The 18,512-nt window shown below is 34.4% G+C and overlaps 2 protein-coding genes and 1 long non-coding RNA gene across 3 annotated transcripts; all 3 read right to left on the reverse strand.

Annotated features, from left to right (window-relative positions):
- Positions 1 to 1,312: 1,312 nt before the first annotated feature.
- LOC143449221 (uncharacterized) lies at positions 1,313 to 11,550 on the reverse strand. The gene is made up of 2 exons (XM_076949333.1): positions 7,441 to 11,550; positions 1,313 to 7,319 (listed from the first exon to the last, which is right to left on the reverse strand). Exon 2 carries the CDS (start codon positions 3,910 to 3,912, stop codon positions 2,935 to 2,937), a length of 978 nt encoding a protein of 325 aa, XP_076805448.1. The 5' UTR covers positions 3,913 to 7,319; positions 7,441 to 11,550; the 3' UTR covers positions 1,313 to 2,934.
- Positions 11,551 to 11,689: 139 nt separating this feature from the next.
- Positions 11,690 to 14,890, reverse strand: LOC143449222 (uncharacterized). Its single transcript, XM_076949334.1, has 2 exons — positions 14,260 to 14,890; positions 11,690 to 13,321 (listed from the first exon to the last, which is right to left on the reverse strand). The coding sequence occupies exons 1-2, from the start codon at positions 14,627 to 14,629 to the stop codon at positions 12,726 to 12,728; spliced, it is 966 nt and encodes a 321-aa protein (XP_076805449.1). The 5' UTR covers positions 14,630 to 14,890; the 3' UTR covers positions 11,690 to 12,725.
- Positions 14,891 to 15,042: 152 nt separating this feature from the next.
- On the reverse strand, positions 15,043 to 16,899 carry LOC143449237 (uncharacterized). The gene is made up of 2 exons (XR_013114541.1): positions 16,770 to 16,899; positions 15,043 to 16,669 (listed from the first exon to the last, which is right to left on the reverse strand). It is a non-coding gene; the product is annotated as an uncharacterized LOC143449237 (long non-coding RNA).
- Positions 16,900 to 18,512: the final 1,613 nt, after the last annotated feature.

Below are 18,512 nucleotides of genomic sequence, written 5' to 3' on the forward strand. Positions count from 1 at the left end.
CTACGCTTTTCTTTTATCGAGGAATCTATGAACAGTTACATTTGAGGTTGAGAAAAGTCTAGTGATCTCAGACTACAAGTTTCGAAGATATGTCTTATCTACATCGTATGCAAATGCTCAACGAAGACTCGTTGAATTCAGTCAACTATGAATGCAACAATGACCGACGAACAAAGCACGCTGATCCATCCACTAGGCGTGGAAGGCCAATAAAGAAACTTTGTCGGTATTTGGACATTCAGTAATGATTTTTTGTTTGTTTTTTTCTCTATGTAGTATATATTATAGCGTTATTGTGTAGTTTACCTTAATCGATGGTGGCTTAGTTGCCATACTCTCTAAACGGTTTAAGTCATGCCGTGGAGAAATATTTCTTTGTGTTATTTTGTTATGCTTTAAAACATAGCGGTTGTTTTCGAAGGTTAAACAAATACCCAAGGCTAACACCGATAAACTATGTTGAATGTCAATTACAAAACGTATTTGACTAATTTTATATATATGTTTTGCAAAACGCGTATTTCCAAGTGAAATATTCACGCAGCTACACTGGGAAAACCAGACGCTGTAATATGATTGAATGGTCTTATATTTGAAAATGCCTAGTGCAAATTTCTCTTATGTTGATCAGAACGCGTGAACATACGAAAATTTTATACCATTTTGTTTGCGGAAACGGCATACACGAAATGTGAGATGAAAACTTTGCCGACGTTTCCTCATTTTGCCATCCTGCGCAAGAAACCGCAGCTAGCATACGCGTCATGTGTCAAATGACATCCTGTGTTCTGTTTTCTATTTAAAGTCGTGACATAAACGTCATCATTGTTTGTTTTGTACCTTCGTTTTGCTTTATGAGTTACAGAAAACATATTACTATCTTTTTGCGAATGTATTGCCAATATGAATTGTATTGTAACTATGTTTCAACGTCTATTGTTATGTAATCTACATTTTACGTGTTATATTGACTTTTGTTATCAACACTATTGTTTTAATTATTGTTCACCGAGAATTGTTTTTATCATGATCATAAAATATCGTGAGTTTTTTCAAAACTTACGATCTTTTCTTGGGGAAGGTTATGTGATAAATATATCAATTAATGTAATATAAAATTGTGTACTACATAGAATTCTCGTCTATCGAATCAGCGAAGCATAACACTTTGTGACGTAATCGATTGTTCCCCTGTGTGTGCATTTTGATTTATTCAGTCCTTTTGGCTTTTACGCTCAACAGCGCAACATGTCTTTGTGCTGTTGCTGTCACAATGTTCTATCTTGATGTATTCGTTCAAAGAAGCTTCAAATATAATCAGATTATACAGTTGTCGAGGTGTACAATTGATTCTAAGATTAAGAGAAGCGAAACAACGACCTGAGACTCATTTATTATCGAGGACTACAATTCAACAGACAAACATTGTAATTGAAGTGGTCGTCCTTACAGGCTAAGGAACGATAAACCACCATTTCATTACATGTTTATGATATCATTGTCTGATTATATTATCATACAACTTTAACACCTATTTGCTGAAAAAAACTTAAAACATTTCAAGATTTTCTTGACAAGTGAATAATGATAATGTCTAACCAAAACCATTGGAATAAAAATAATAAATCTAAATAAACTTTTTTAAAAATCAGTTCAAAGTAAAGAACAGCAGTGATTGTCACATACAAAAATGAAAATTAAAAAGATTCCCTGTTGTTTAAAAAAATAGGTTTCTAAAGACTTCAGGATAGTTTCAACATGTAAAACACACAAAATCATCTTAAATGACATTATACACCAGTTTGACCTAAATTAACCCACAGTTGTCACACATCATAAACAGTGCCCAAATCACATACAAATCTTAGAGCAACACATTTAGGAAAGTTATATCCGAATTATTTGTTAAAGTATGTTTGATGTGATGTTGAAAATCACTTATCAATGAACATTGATTTGATTGAAACGTTTTAGGTTCACTTCAGATCATCATATCATAGTATTTGTACTAGTGAAAACTATTCCAATCGTTTCAACAGTTTTGTTTATGATATCATTGTTTAATTTAATGATGATTAATTACGTTTCAAACTGCCTTGCTTGGTTGAGTTTTCAACCTGGTTAAACAATGGTTTTGATGTAAACATTGCCTCAGTGAAATGCGATGAAATTTCCTCAAACACAACGCTACTAGATATTACTCTGTCATACTGCTAAAGAATTCAAGAAAAAAGACAAACAAAATGCAACGCATAACGGTAATTCTTCTAAATTCTTGTAAAATCAAATCACTGATTGTTTTCAATAAAACATCAACTCGCATATTATCTGTATGACTGTATGGCACTCCATGGTTTGATGGTGCTATAAATAGGTAGTCGTATGATCTTGCAAATCCGTGCTTCTGGGTAATGACTAATGACAAGTGACACACCTGGCATAGATAAGGTTGCATCTTCAGTGTGTGTTATCAATATCATATGAGTTTTCAAATTGCAGGTTGGGGTAAATGACTTTTCACACAACTAGCATTGACAAAACTTCCTGAAAATAACAACCTATTTCCCAAAAACTAAAACATAGTGCATTTTTATGTTTCATGAAACATACAAAGTTATTGATAAAACATGTAAAAGTAGACAAATAAAACAAAACATAGATACAGCATCTGGATGAAAGGTTTATAAATGTTCTTTGAGGCTACGTTTTTGTCCAAAGACCTTTTCAAAATATTTACATTGTGCCTATGTGAGTTTTAACACGTGTTAATAATTATCGTTTTAAAGTAAAATACGTTTGACAAAAAACACTTCTTAAGGTTGCTTTCTGGAGTAAATAATTTCATGACTCCGCAATGTGCTCTTTTGGGAAGATGACTTTTGAAATATTTGGCATTGATAAGGTTGTTCTCCACTGTGGATTATCATATGAGTTTTAAACTGCTGCTTTGGGTAATGACTTGTGGCACACCTTGCATTGATAAGGTCGCTCTCCAGTGTGAGTTCTTATATAAGTTTTCAATTTACTGCTAAAAGAAAATGACTTGTGACACACATCGCATTGATAAGGTCGCTCTCCAGTGTGAATTATCATATGAGTTTTTAAATTGCTGTGTTGGTTAAATGACTTGTGGCACACCTTGCATTGATAAGGTCGCTCTCCAGTGTGAGTTCTTATATAAGTTTTCAATTTACTGCTAAAAGAAAATGACTTGTGACACACATCGCATTGATAAGGTCGCTCTCCAGTGTGAATTATCATATGGGTTTTTAAATTGCTGTGTTGGTTAAATGACTTGTGGCACACATCGCATTGATAAGGTCGCTCTTCAGTGTGAGTACTCAGATGAGTTTTCAAACTGCTGCTAACGGAAAATGACTTGTGGCACACATCGCATTGATAAGGTCGCTCTCCAGTGTGACTTCTCATATGAGTTTTTAAATTGCTGTGTTGGTTAAATGACTTGTGGCACACATCGCATTGATAAGGACTCTCTCCAGTGTGAGTACTCATATGAGTTTTCAAACTGCCGCTAACGGAAAATGACTTGTGGCACACATCGCATTGATAAGGTACCTCTCCAGTGTGACTTTTCCTATGACTTTTCAAATTGCCGTGTTGGTTAAATGACTTGTGACACACATCGCATTGATAAGGTCGCTCTCCAGTGTGGATTCTCATATGACGCTGCAAATTACCATTTCGGATAAATGTGGTTTGACAAACTTGGCATTGATAAGGCCGCTCACCTGTGTGAGTTCTTAAATGATCTTTCAGGGTTTGTTTCCATTTGAATGATTTATCGCAAAAATTGCAAGAAAAATGCTTTTCTTTGTTTTTTCCAACAAGCAACTGAGCATCAACTTTGCATTCATTCATTCTTTCAATTGCAGTAGATTTATTGAGAAACATCTCCACAGAATCGCTGCTTTCTTCATCTGAGTTTCTTGCAATACAGTTTTATGGTTTAACAATTTCGACTGTGGCATTCACTCCAACATCTGATTGAGGAAGAAATTCATTTAACATGGATATATTTGGGTCATTAATCTCAGGCTGTGAAACCTCATATTCTTCCAACAGCAAAGGTTCTTGTTTGACAGCTTCAACAAGAGGAAAGACTGGTGCCTTCTCGGAATAAACTTCCTCAATATTAAGGCTGATATCAGATTTTACAACTGTTGTTTGTGATGTTTCTTCAACTGGCATTGCATTGTTCATGGTTTCAGTTCTCTTTATCATGGAAATCACATCTTCCATGCTTTCTTGCAATTTTACAAATTCCTTCTTCATATCTTGTCGCATTGATTTAAATTCTTGTGAAATCATATCACTGATTGCTTTTAACAAAATGTCAACTTGCATACCAACTAGCTGACGATCCATTGTCGGATTATTATACAATCTTATAACCTATTTGCTGAAAAGAAGTTGAAATACTTGAAGGTTTTGTTGATAGTGAGAAACTCATATAATGCGTATGACTGATGATGTGTATGACTGTGCACAAAACTGATAATATGTAACCAAAACTGTTGTAGGAAAAATAAACAATCTAAATAATTTTTTTCAAAATTAATTACAAAGTAAAGAACAGCAGTAACTGTCACATACAAAAATGAAAATCAAAAAGATTCCCTGTTGTTTTGAAAAAAGGTTTCTAAAGACTTCTGCATAGTTTCAACATGTAAAACACACGAAATCATCTTAAATGACATTACACGCCAGTTTGAATATTGTTTAACTACACCAGGATCGATTAAGTTAAGCTGAAAAATGACACAAAACATTCTGTCACCTCTTTAGTTTCATGAGGTCTTAAAAAAATAATTGTAGTAAAATTAAACACGACTTGAGCATTTGTTTTGCCACTATTTTTACGGGTGCATTTATTAGTACAAGAACTGTTTTGCAGCAATTACAAACATGAAATTGAACTCACAAGATTTGTATGACGTTTAAGTATAGCGAAAATAGTCATTTCGTATAATGTATATGACACAACACTTTTAACGCAAGAATACAAACCTGAGATGCCTAATACGCCAGAAATGTAATCTATGCTTAACACCAAGATTGTCGAAAGTGCTCATAATCCAAATAATATGCAACAAATTGAAAACTAAATGAAAATGTGGTCATCATTAACTTTTCTGAATAATCGAAAAAAGCAACTGAATAATCACGTTTAAACTTGGCTCGAAAGTTTGCGTTGATGACAGTAGCTAGCCATAGCCACTCTGTACTAAACTAAACATCAACACCTATGACCACGGGCGCCGAACTTGGGTGGATTTTTCTAACAAATAATAGCGATTTTACGTTCAAAAGGTTATGCAGTCAAATCCGGTTAATTGCGTTTTGGATAATCGCATAATTCGTTTTATCGCATAAAGGGCGCGAGTCACAAACCATAGTCTATCATTTGTAAAGATAATACTTCGGTTTATCGCATAACGGTTTATTGCATAATCCGCTTAATTGAATAAAACTGAAGGTGATTTATTGGATTATTCAAAAGTTTTTAAAAGATAAAATTAAAAACAACGCGCACTGGGAGCGCACACGCAATGCGTAAGCTTTGTGCCTTGTACTGCGCTTTGTTACGAAACGATCAAACCAACAATGCTCAATTTAAGCATTAACACGTGGCTGTCAATACGCAGACATTAACATTCGCACTGTTTTAGTTTTATTTAAGCGTTGCGTTAAGATGATGCCGTAATATGTGAAGAAGAACTAAGAACAAATAAGTTACAAAAGACGACAACAATAAAGAAAGCTCTGCTGACGCAATCGCTGTGACAACACCAAAAAATAAAGAAGTTCAACATGTACTTCATACAATTCGCCAATGACTACAGTTTGAAGGTTCAGACATGGCCAAATTTGTTCATCTAAAAACAAAAATGCAAGAAAGCATGTTTTCATCTTTTGCGTGCTTGAATGAATGGATGATGGCAATACACAATAAACGTTCTTTACACGTGACCAAGTTCGCCCGTCAAGTAAGAAAATAAGTGGAATTTGCACTTTTGCATAAACGCATAATTCGTTTAATCGCATAAAAAGGCTTGGCAAATTGACTACGCAATTACAGTAACCGAATTCCACTGTATATGCTTTTGTTGGAAGTGTTTTCCCATCTCTGGTGTTACGTCTGTGCAGACAAACATAATGAACAAAAATAACCTTGGGATGACGCATGCGAAGAGTTTAAAGAGAATAGCGAGTGCAAAGCTAGAAGAGGGTGCGGAAAATCACAGACGAGATACTTTACTGCAGGGTTGAAAATTTTAACGTTCTTGATTACGTGTCAAATAGAAGTATATTCAGCAATCGTTGCTGCTAATTTTGTTATATCTGTTTCGTTTTTTTGATGCGAATAAAATAAAAAACGAACAATAAATAAATAATACATAATGATTGAATAATGCGTATAAGAACTAAAAGTAGGACGTACGGTAGAACAAAGAACATGCTCCCAGCGGTCCGTAGATGTTTGGGGAATTCCCAAACATCTGAACCCATTAACTTTTCCGCCCTACATTTTGTAAACTTCGGCGCCTATGCCTATGACATCAACTCAATATCTCATTATGACATCGCTATCTAGAAACATAAACATTCTTGTGGTACTTTGCTTGGAACAACAATCGAACATTAGAACGGCAATTGTTTTTCGTTTTTTATTGGAAGGAAACTCATTAATTCTACCTGAACTAAAAACCAGACAAATTTTCTTAACAAACTTGCAAGATTGTCAGACTAGGCAAAATAACATATGACCAATGACAAATAGGAAAAAAACGGAATCACCATTTACAAAACCAACAGAATCTGCATGAAAAGCATGCGGATGGTATTTAAGGGTGGACTAATGTCCAAATACCATTTCCCGAAATTGCACATCATGGTTACACATCGTAGAAAGTTTGCTAAATGAGCAGGCCTCAAAGATAAAAATTAATTGCGCGTATCGGCAAACTTTTCAATGCGGGTGACATCTATGAGCGTCAATGCTAGGGGGCATTTCGTCGTGCCATGAGTGCAAACGCCGAAGGTCAATTTGTCATACATTACAATTGCACCAAAGACGTTATGTCAACTTCAATATTTAAAAAAGGAGACACAGTGTTATTTTTCGTCTAAACAACAGTAAAACAAAAGAGCGAAATGAATTTTGACTTGCCCTGGTTGCCCCAAGACATGAACTGGATTCGTGTCGCTCTGAGTTTATGTCACCTCAACTTAAGCCATAAAATATACTTTCAGCATCACTCATATTGATTACAGCCTGGCATGGATGGCTTTATTCTCTGAACAAAAAATTCAGTAAATTAATACGTAATCTAGTTAACGCAATCATAACAAAAGTTTCTGTTGTGACGATGGTTAGCATTTAGGTATTCCATGTAAATGATCTTCAGCGTCACTCACATGGAAAGCAACCTGGAACACAACAATCAACGGCTTCATTCACTGACATGGTGAATTTGTACTCAGAGAAAGGACCAGTGCATGGCACAGTAAGGAGGCCGGGAACCATGAAAGCTTGAGAACCACTGCCTTAGGGCATTTTTGTTTGACACTGGACGCGTTTGGATGGAAAATTGCAACAAGATAAAACAATAGCCTTTGTATGTGCAATGAATTTTAATTCCACACGCACTTAGTATCCTGGACTCTGCTATGGCGATTATAAATAATTAATGAATTGTAATAATTTATATAATTGGCAGTTTAATAAGCATGTATGTTCTCCAGCTTGATAAAATGTATTATTAAGAAAGCTGTACTGTCCTTGGTTAAGCATGTCATTCAAACAGTTAATTCCTGAACCGACATATTTGACACAGTATATGAGTGTTTTTAAGTTGCATCATATATTTAGAAGTTATATGGCACCTGTAGTAAAGAACCTCGGTGACCTGGAATAAGTTAGATTAATTAATTGATAATCAATTACTATGAAATATTTGGCACACGTAGCATGACGTAAATAGCGATGTCTTTCGCTGATTGGCTCATATAACAATATAAAAGCTGAGGCTTTGTTCGAAGCGATTCTCTTTTCCCTTCTATTCCCTTACTAATTATTCAATTCAAGTGAAAAGCTCTATTCGGATTTTGAAATGGAAATGAAATTGCTTCTAACTACTAATTATGACTATATTTTGGAATATAAGAATTTGTACTTTATGAACGTTGTGCTGACTTAAAGAAAAAAATCAGAGATGGCACATGCAACGGAGTCAAAGAAAAAACAGTCAAGGAGTTCTACATGAAACACCTAAACCTTTTGGCTTTAGGCCAACTTAAAACAATCACCATCGCCATCCCAATACTGCAGTCTCAACTCTCAATCTGCAATGGTAATTGGACTGAATTTAAAAACAGAAATTTAGAGTCCATCAAAAAATTTAAAACAAAAACTGAAACAAAGCTTAGCCATGAAATAACGAGGGTTTCTACTTTCTAGTGCCAATATCCAGAATTCTCAATCACTGCGATTGGGGCTTGTGTCATACCTGGCTTCATATTTATCTCTGCGTCTTATGTTGAGCAGTCGCAATTTCGCAAACAAAACGGTAATTACCCTTTTGCATGGTCAAAGTTTAGGATGACCCATAGATATCTTATATATAATACAATATAAGTTATTAAGTTATTATACATAAGATTATGACAAATTTATAATTCGTTTGTGCACTACTCGTGTGATGTATTACACAACGAACATATCTGTCATAACGTCCGCGTTTGCTGGCGGTAATCGTTTGAATATGAGCGAAGACGATAGATGGTTGATAACTTGTTTTACTTCTGCTGTTTGTTTCTTAAATTCTGTCTATATATATTACTAACTGATAATGTTGCCATTTTATTTATTATAACACAAAGGCTTTTGCCTTCGGGCAAATCTTGCTGAATGTTACATCGCGCTCAGTAACACGTGAAATGGTAAAAGGGAAGATGGTAAACATTACAACAGTATATATATGTGGCACACTAGTTCAATCGAGGAAATTATCTGACGTCATTAAGGAAAACTCAAGTCTGGTAAACAGCTGAATTACAGGATTCTAAATTAAATTCCAAATAGCTCGAAAACAACTCGTGAATCGTGACGTAATCGTCACAAGATGACTATGGGATGACCTGATTTGATGATAGAACAGGGACTTCACCGTGGTGAGTAGAAATTACTTTACACTATAGACACAAAATAACTTTTTTCAATTTAAAGAGATACAGCAATTACTTAATTAGTCTATATCTAGCCTCGTTGGTTTTTATTTAACCTTTATTATTATTTATTAATTTTTTACTAATAAATTATGAGTAGTAGGACATACAGATAATGGAAATGTTGACACTTAAGATGTGATGGTATTTATTACTATTTTTAAGGTACCATAACGCGCTCAAACTTGTTTTTGTCTGCGGGGTTTGTTTAATAGACGACTGAAAAGAAATGCAAACTGTGAGCAAGGGATTTTTTACATGTGAGGTTCTGTTGCAACTTTTCTGGCGCAAATTTGTACTTAACTGACCCCAAATTCGAACTTAACTCAACATGCGCGCATGTAAATTGTAAAACCACCAACTTGTCGAGACGACTAGCGGTACTTTCGTTACGGTTTGTTAAGTTCGAACTTGCGTCAGATTCTCGCATGTAAAAAGGACCAGTTGTTACAGAGAACGTCGAACAATGTTTGCAATAACAATCAAGATCGTAGGGCAATTTCCTGAAAAACCTTTTTTAAACCAGCAATTCAGCATGTTTCATGGCTACAGTAATTTTTGGAAATAAATACGTCTCGCCTAAAAGTCTTGTTGAACGTATAAGCAACTAACTTGAAATGCGAGCAACTAACTTGAATGCATTCACTTTTCTTGAGAAAAGAGGACAAATCCTCCTAAAAGAGGACATATGGTAGGCCTAGATTATGGGTGTCTCTGTAGTGTTAGATGAAAAAACATAAATTAATAGTAATATCCTTGCTAGTTGTTGCCAGCGTTTATTGCCATACAACAGTCTTCATGTGAAAAAAATCCACTAAACCAGGAAGTTCTCCTAAATTTTTATACTTAAGTAGACCTACCTTAAAATATGATAAACTACAAAAACGTGATAACAAAAACCTAGACTCGAGTATAACAAATCAAGAATTAAACTAGAGATACTAGTCATGATTAATACAAAGATATCGCAATTTCAACACAGCTGGGTATCAAGCAAGGCTCACAGTAGTCCTCTGAGTTCTAACTGCTTTTGCTATTTAGCTGGCACTACATAGCATAGCTATGGCATGCATGTCAATTTAACCTCGTAACATCACCAGAAAACTAAAATTACATTTTGAAGTAATTTGAAAAAAATAGAATATGACATTAATCAACATATAGCCTGTATAGATGTACGCATTGCAAATACGAAAATAAATTGACTTTACATGATCAATAATTTTGTAATCTCAGCAGGAACGAATAAGAAAATCTATTACTTTTGTATGTGTTTTTGATCATGATCATGTTCACGACTAAAGCTGTCACAACAAAATTGGCAAAATTGTTGTTTTTCACTTGTGTAGCAAAGTTAATATTAATATCAAACAATTTCCAAAGTTCTACACATTTCATTTGTGTGGAGCAGCTTGTGTCTATTAAGATTAAATATTTCCGCAAACTGCTTGCCGCAGAATTCACAAGTGCATGAATCTTCTACGGGGCTAGGCTTTTCGCCTGTATGGAACAGCTTGTGTCTATCAAGATTAAATTTCTTCACAAACTGCTTAACATAAATTTCACAAATGTGTTGACATTTTATAGTGTCAGTTTCATCTGGGTGAAGACAACGCTAATGTCTATTAAGATTGAACCTTTTTCCAAATTGCTTACCGCAGATTTCACAGGTATACTGGCCTATTGCGCTTTTAGATGACAGATGTAAGGGTTTTTGTAAACATGCCTTGTTCATGCAGCCAACCTTAGTCACGGTTTCACGGCAACATATCCCAGTTAAACCTTTTTGATTAAAGGGCTGTTGAAAATGTTCTAAAGCACTACTTGCACAAGGTTCTTTGTTTGTTCTGTTTTCAAAACTTTTCGACTCCTGATCTGACAAAAACCCATCATTCACAGAATAATCGTCAATTCCAGAAGCATTACTTGAAACGTCTGATACACCACTATGACTCAGAGAGGTGTAGAAGTTGTTTTCAAAGTTTTCAGACAATTTCTCAGCTACATGTTTAGGAAATGTTTCAGAGTTTTAAAGTAAAACCGTTGCGAACTTTCTTGTTCTTCATCTAACAAAAATTCCTCTTTAATCTTTTCAAAATGAGCAAAAATTGATGAGTTTTCACTATAAGCTTTTTGATCACAAACTCCAACATCAGATTGTATAGATGGTGAACCTGATGCTTGCTCATATGATAACGTGTTGCTCACAACTTCAGTTCTATCAGTTTCTTCTAGAAAAAACTTTGAAATAAATTCTTCAAATATTTCTTCCAATTTTACAAATTCTTTCTCCACATTCATCCTCACTGATTTTATTTCTTGCAAGAACAAGTGTCGGATTGTCATTGTTGCACCATTACCATCAACCTGATTCTGGATCAGGTCAGCTTCCATTCTTTCTGTGTTTATATAAACTCAACATAAATATTTTCAATTGAAGCTGAAATAAAAACAACAGCAAAACTGAATGAATAAGACAACAATAACACACACAGGGACATAATAATACAAAACATGTCAAATGTAAACTCTCTGTCCACTAGGCTATAAAAGGTAAACATTGAACACTTTCATCATAAAAAGAACTAAAAGTGATGTGAAGACTGCAAGTATGTGTACTGTAGTAATCAGATTAAGAGACTTATTGGAAAAACCTGTGTGTGGCGTAATTACACACAAATGTGGTAAAAATGCAATCAAAATTGCATCAACCTTGGGTCTTTAAAACAAGAAAAACAATTAGTAAACAAAGCCTAAATTACACTAAAGCCAAAACACTTTTTCACAGAATTCACTTCTGCACAGGGTCAAGCACAACAGATTTTCATGCACAGTATGTTCATTGTTCAGATACAAAAATAGTGATAGCTGTATAAACTCTACCTTAACAACGATTTCCATAAAAAAATATGTACTTGGCGAGATATTAGTGTTTGCCGAAATATTAATCAGCAAACAAATCAAACTTTGGGTTAAAAATCATAGAAAAAGAATAGAAAAATGAATGAGGTTTTAAGAAGAAAATAAAGTGATTTGGTACCTTAACCCGTGTTTGTTTTATCAAAGTATGTGAAGATTTAACAATTCAGCAACAAGTCACAATGGCAATGGTAAGACAGTGCCACTTGATGGTGTGAATGACATTCATCGATTAACTGGCATTGATTGATTGATTGATTGACATTGATTAATTATAAACTACATGAAAAACACAAATACCATGCAAAACGCAGTTAGAACATTAACAAAGTTAAAGAAGTCAATAATTTTGTTTATTCCTAGACTTTAAAAATACAAATACAATACAAGTGAATGCATAAACTGATGTAATGCTACAACTAGTCTTGTCAAGCAATCACTGAAGACAATTATTCTTGCTGTTTCAAAATATTTACATTGCCCTAATTTGAGTTTTAATATGTTTTAATAATTATCACTTCAACATAAATGAATTTTGACAAAAAAAACAAACAATGTCAAGGTAGCTTTCCTGTGTGAACAGTTTCATGAATTCGCAAAGTGCTCTTTTGGGAAAATGACTTTTGACATATATGGCATTGATAAGGTCGCTCTCCAGTGTGCGTTCTCATATGATCTTTTAAATGGTGGCTAAGGGTAAATGACTTGTGACACACCTGGCATTGATAAGGTCGCTCTCCAGAGTGGATTTTCATATGAGTTTTTATATTACTGCTATATGAAAATGACTTGTGGCACACCTGGCATTGATAAGGTCGCTCTCCAGTGTGAGTTCTAATATGAGCTTTTAAACTGCTGCTTCTGAAAAATGACTTGTGGCACATATCGCATTGATAAGGTCGCTCTCCAGTGTGAGTTCTAATATGATTTTGCAAACTGCCATTTTGGATAAATGACTTGTGACAAACTTGGCATTGATAAGGTCGCTCTCCGGTGTGGACTCTCATATGAGTTTTCAAATTGCAGCTTTGAGTAAATGACTTGTGACACACCTGGCATTGATAATTACGTTCTCCAGTATGAGTTCTCATATGAGTTTTTAAACTACTCCTAATGGAAAATTTATGGTGACACACCTGACATTGATAAGGTCGCTCTACAGCAGGGGTGTCAAACTCAATCGCACCAAGGGCCAAAACTGAAAACTTATTTAACCCCGCGGGCCGAAAGGACAAAACTTGATTAAACGTTTCGTGACACGAGTACAAGAATTGGAACAGGCAGCGAAACAACACCAAATTTTTGATGTTTTTGACTATTTTTGACTGGGCTATTTTTGATTATTCTTCTCTTACATCATTATGTTTCATTCCTCTCCTTGCAAAAGCATTAAAAAATTAACAAATAATAATGAAAAAAGCAGCCGAGATTACTAGTGTTAGAATAAATCGATTTATTCTATCGTATGATGGGGCAACTGCTGTGATGCTGTTGTGATGATTTTATAAAATTGTTTGCAAATCGAATGCCGCATAGACTACGGAAATCGGCAAAGCAAAGCATTGCGTTACGTGTCGCCTATGCATGACTTCCGGTGTATAGTTATAATTCGTGACGTGAGTTATTCTTTCATTTACAGCTATTCGTTGCGTCACAGTCTACGAAGTTAACCATAGAAAGTGGTCGACTTTATTATGTAGCTGTCCCAATGTCTTATTTAATGTAATCGTTTAAACAAGAAACAATATAAACACTTTAAATAGTTGTCGAGGTGTACAATTGATTCTAAGATTAAGAGAAGCGAAACAACGACCTGAGACTCATTTCACTTCGAGGACAGACAACAATTCTACAGACAAACTTTGTAATTGAAGTGATCGTCCTTACAGGCTAAGGAACGATAAACAATCATTTCATTACACTGTATTGTGAGATTTGTTAAAATCATGTTTCTTGCTTGAATAAAGTAACTTATACTGTAAAATAATCTCGCGGGCCGGAAATAGTTCAATGTATAAAATAACATTGCGGGCCAAATTTTATTGTAAAGTGGGCCGGATGTGGCCCGCGGGCCGGGAGTTTGACACCTATGCTCTACAGTATGGATTCTCACATGACGCTGCAAATTTCCATTTTGGGTAAATGACTTTTGACAAACATGACATTGATGAGGTCGCTCACCTGTGTGAGTTCTTAAATGATCTTTCAAGCATGTTTTGTATTTGAATGATTTGTCGCAAAAATTGCAAGAAAAATGCTTTTCTTTGTTATTTCCAACAGGAAACTGAGCATCTACTTTGCAAGCATTCTTTCTATTATTTGCGGTGGGTTTATCGAGAAACATTTGCACAGAATCGCTGCATTCTTCATCTGAGTTTATTTTATTACAAATTTGTGGTTTAACAATTTTGACTGTGGCATTTACTTCAATGTCAGATTGGGGAGGAAATTTTTTTAACATGGATATATTTGGGTCATCAATATCAGTCTGTGAAACCTCATATTCTTCCAACAGCAAAGGTTCTTCTTTGATAGCTTCAAAAAGAGGAAAGACTGGTGCCTTCTCAGAATAAACATCTTCAATATTAAGGCTGATATCTGAGTTTACAACTGTTGTTTGCGATGTTTCTTAAACTGGCATTGCATTGTTCATGGTTTCAGTTTTCTTTATCTCTGCAAGAAGCGTTGAAATCACATCTTCCATGTTTTCTTGCATTTTTACAAATTCCTTCTTCATATCTTGTCGCATTGATTTAAATTCTTGTGAAATCATATCACTGATTGCTTTTAATAAAACGTCAACTTGCATACCAACTGGCTGACAATCCATTGTCTGATTATCATACAACTTTAAAACCTATTTGCTGAAAAAAACTTAAAATATCGGAAGATTTTCTTGATAGAGGAAAAACTGATAACGTGTAACCAAAACCATTGGAATAAAAATAATAAATCTAAATAAACTTTTTCAAAAATCACTTCAAAGTACAGAACAGCAGTGATTGTCACATACAAAAATGAAAATCAAAAAGATTCCCTGTTGTTTTAAAAAATAGGTTTCTAAAGACTTCTGCATAGTTTCAACATGTAAAACACACGAAATCATCTTAATTGACATTACACACCAGTTTGACCTAAACTAACCCACAATTGGCACACACCATAAACAGTGCTCAAATCAATTAAAAATTTTAGAGCAACCCTTTTAGGAAAGTTATATATATTCGAAATAAATGTTAAAGTCTGTTTGATGTGTTGTTGAAAATCACTGATCAATGACCATTGGTTTGATTGAAACGTTTTGGGTTCACTTCAGATCGTCATATCATAGTATTAGTGAAAACTATTCAAAACCGTTTCAACAGTTTTTCAATTTTTTAAATAAGTAGTTTTCGTCCACAATGAAATTGGAACACATCTTTTAACTTAATCACTACTAGAAAACTAAACATTTGATAATTATAAAATGTTTTTTATGCCAAAAACGACCAATACAGTGCAGTTTTATATTTCATGAAATATAGAAAGTCACCAATAAAACATGTAACAGCGGAAAACTAACATGCAAATAAATTGAAGCAAAATTTGGATGAATGGTTTGTAATGTTTTTTAAAGTTAAATTTTTGTCCAAACGCCTTTTTACAATATTTGCCTTTGTATGGTCGTGTCCTAGTGTGAGTTCTAATATGTCTTAACAAATATCCCTTCAACGCAAATGACTGCTGACAAAAAAATCATTGTAAAGGTGGCTTTCAAGTGTGAATAGTGACATGACTCCACAAATGACATTTTTGGGAAACCAACTTTGGACGCATCTGGCACATCTTTTCACACACATTGCATTAATAAGGTGTCTCAAGTGTGTGAGTTCTCATATCAGTTTTCAAATACATGCTTTGTTTAAATGAATTTCACACACCCAGCATTGATAAGGTTGCTTTTCCGTGTGGGTTCTCGTGTGACGCTGGAGAGGGTTTAGTTCGGTAAATGACTTGTGATACAACTGGCATTGATAAGGTTGTTCGCCCGTTCCAGATCAAGTTTGTTTTGTGTTGGAATGATTTATCACAAAACTTGCAGAAAAAATGTGTTTCTTTGTCACTTCAACCAGACATATGAGCATCGAGCATGTATTGACTTTACTATTTTCGGCAGATTTATCAAGGAACATTTCTACAGGATCGCTACATTGTTCATTTGAATTTCTTTCAATACAGCTATGTGGCTCAACAACTTTAACTACGGCATTTACTCCATTCTCTGATTAAGGAGGAAACTTATTTAACATGGATATACTTGGGTCATCAGTCTCAGTCTGTGAAACCTCATATTCTTCCAACTACAAAAGTTCTTCTGTGATAGCTTCAACTTGAGGAAGAACTGATGCATTCTTAGAATAAACTCCATCAATATAAACACCGAAGTCAGATTCTACAACTGATACTTGCGATGTTTCTTCAGTTGGAATTGCATTTTTCAGAGTTTCAGCTTTCTTTGTTTCTGCAACAAACTTTGCAACCATATCTTCAATGTTTTCCAGAATTACAATACAACAGAAACCATAACTTTTCTTGTATTTTAAAAAGCTCAATCTTCATACCTTGTCGCATTAGTTTTAATTCTTGTAAAATTAGATCCTTGATTGCATTCAACAAAACGTTAACGTCAACGTACATTATCTGGATGAAACTTCCTACTACTACAACAATCCATACTGATATAGCAGTTATTATTGTACAAGTAGCAACCTATTTCTTGAGAAAAAATAAGGCGAGAGATTGTAACAAAAGAGAAACATTGTCATAAAAAATCATGTTCAAAAACAAAAAACATGACAAATTTTAACATGCAAATCTCAGCAACGATTACCTTTATGACAAACTCCTCTTCCAGTCTTATGTACTTGAGCAATTTGTTATCATTACATAGAAAAGCATAAACCTATATGTTATCCATTATTGTGAAATACTCAAGACTAGACTTTGAAACTATTTCCGTATTTCTTTAACGTTCAATTTGAACTCATACCAGAATTTTACTCTATAAATTGCTTTCAATATATACAATGTCTACTTGCAAATATCCTCAATGACGCCCTGCACATTACAGCAAACTGAACCAAATAAACTAAAACTGCAGAAACGGATAAAATTGAATTCATAGCATATCAATATGATTAACAGATAGGATAAAATAGAAAGATGAATAAACTGTTTACAAATAATATTAAGCAAGCAAATTTGCCGTAAGATCTATTAAACTATCTCCATTTGTATGGAAATTCTACCAGTATAAATTCTTATATGTTTTACAATTCAAACCAAGTGCAGCCATGCATTTAACCCCGCAATAAGAACAGAAGTTTTCCAGTACAGGTGTTCAATGCTCATATAAGCGATCAATCTTAAGCTTCGTGAAAAACATTTGTGACAGATCTGGCATGGATAAGGTCACTTTGAGTGCAAGACCAAATGAGTCTGCAACTTTAAATTGTGTTTGATGTAGTTACTAGTTACCACAAAAAATGCAAAAGAAAAATTTGTTTGTCTTTTTAATCAAAGCGCGAATTATGATTTTGTTGGTATTGCTTTTACCACTTGCTGTATATTTATTGAAATGTTATTCATAGTATCGTGGCATTCTTCATTTGATTTTCTGTCAACAAAAGTTTGAAGAACTGACATTTTTATTTGTGATAAGTTCCTTAATCTATGATTGAGGGTGAGAGTCTACTTTGTATAGCATCCTTAACTACAGAAGTAATTGCATCACTAGATTTGGTTTGGGAAACCTTCTTCTCAGAACAAGTTTCCTGAAAACAAAACTGCATTGCATTGTTCAAACTGCATTGCATTGTTCATGATTTCAACTTTCTTTGTTTCTGCAAGAATCTTTGAAACCATATCTTCCATGTTTTCTTGCACTTTTGCAAATTCCATCTTCATATCTTGTCACATTGATTTAAATTCTTGTAAAATGGCATTAACGTGACAGTTAGTTTTCAATGCAGCATCAACTTGCATTGTACCAAGGTCACGTTCCATAGTTCACGTTAATAATGAATTAAACTAATTACAACCTACTTCCTGAAAAAATTGGTTGCTTTAAAAAACAAGAATGGTACAATTAATGATAGGCGCCGACTTAAAGGGATACAGGATGGCCACATCAGTCGACGATTGTTGCAACAGGATGGCGACCACCACGTTGTCATGGTCCAATTTTATCACAAACACATCTTGCATAGCATAAAGTAAACTACTCGACATACAACTACAACATTTTTAGGACTCAATTTTCAAAATTTACTACAAAGTAAAGAACAGCAGTGACTGTCATATAC

Source organism: Clavelina lepadiformis, chromosome 3 (genome assembly GCF_947623445.1).
Source record: "Clavelina lepadiformis chromosome 3, kaClaLepa1.1, whole genome shotgun sequence".
Taxonomy (NCBI): Eukaryota; Metazoa; Chordata; class Ascidiacea; order Aplousobranchia; family Clavelinidae; genus Clavelina; species Clavelina lepadiformis.

What these genes read in the sequence shown, in the direction of transcription:
- LOC143449221 (XM_076949333.1), bottom strand. Translation starts at nt 3,912, where the DNA reads ATGTTTCTCAATAAATCTACTGCAATTGAAAGAATGAATGAATGCAAA.
- LOC143449222 (XM_076949334.1), bottom strand. Translation starts at nt 14,629, where the DNA reads ATGTTAAAAAAATTTCCTCCCCAATCTGACATTGAAGTAAATGCCACA. An exon ending in GAGAATCCATACTGTAGAGC is followed by an intron (nt 13,322 to 14,259) that starts ATAGGTGTCAAA and finishes CTGCTGTAGAGC; the next exon opens with GACCTTATCAATGTCAGGTG.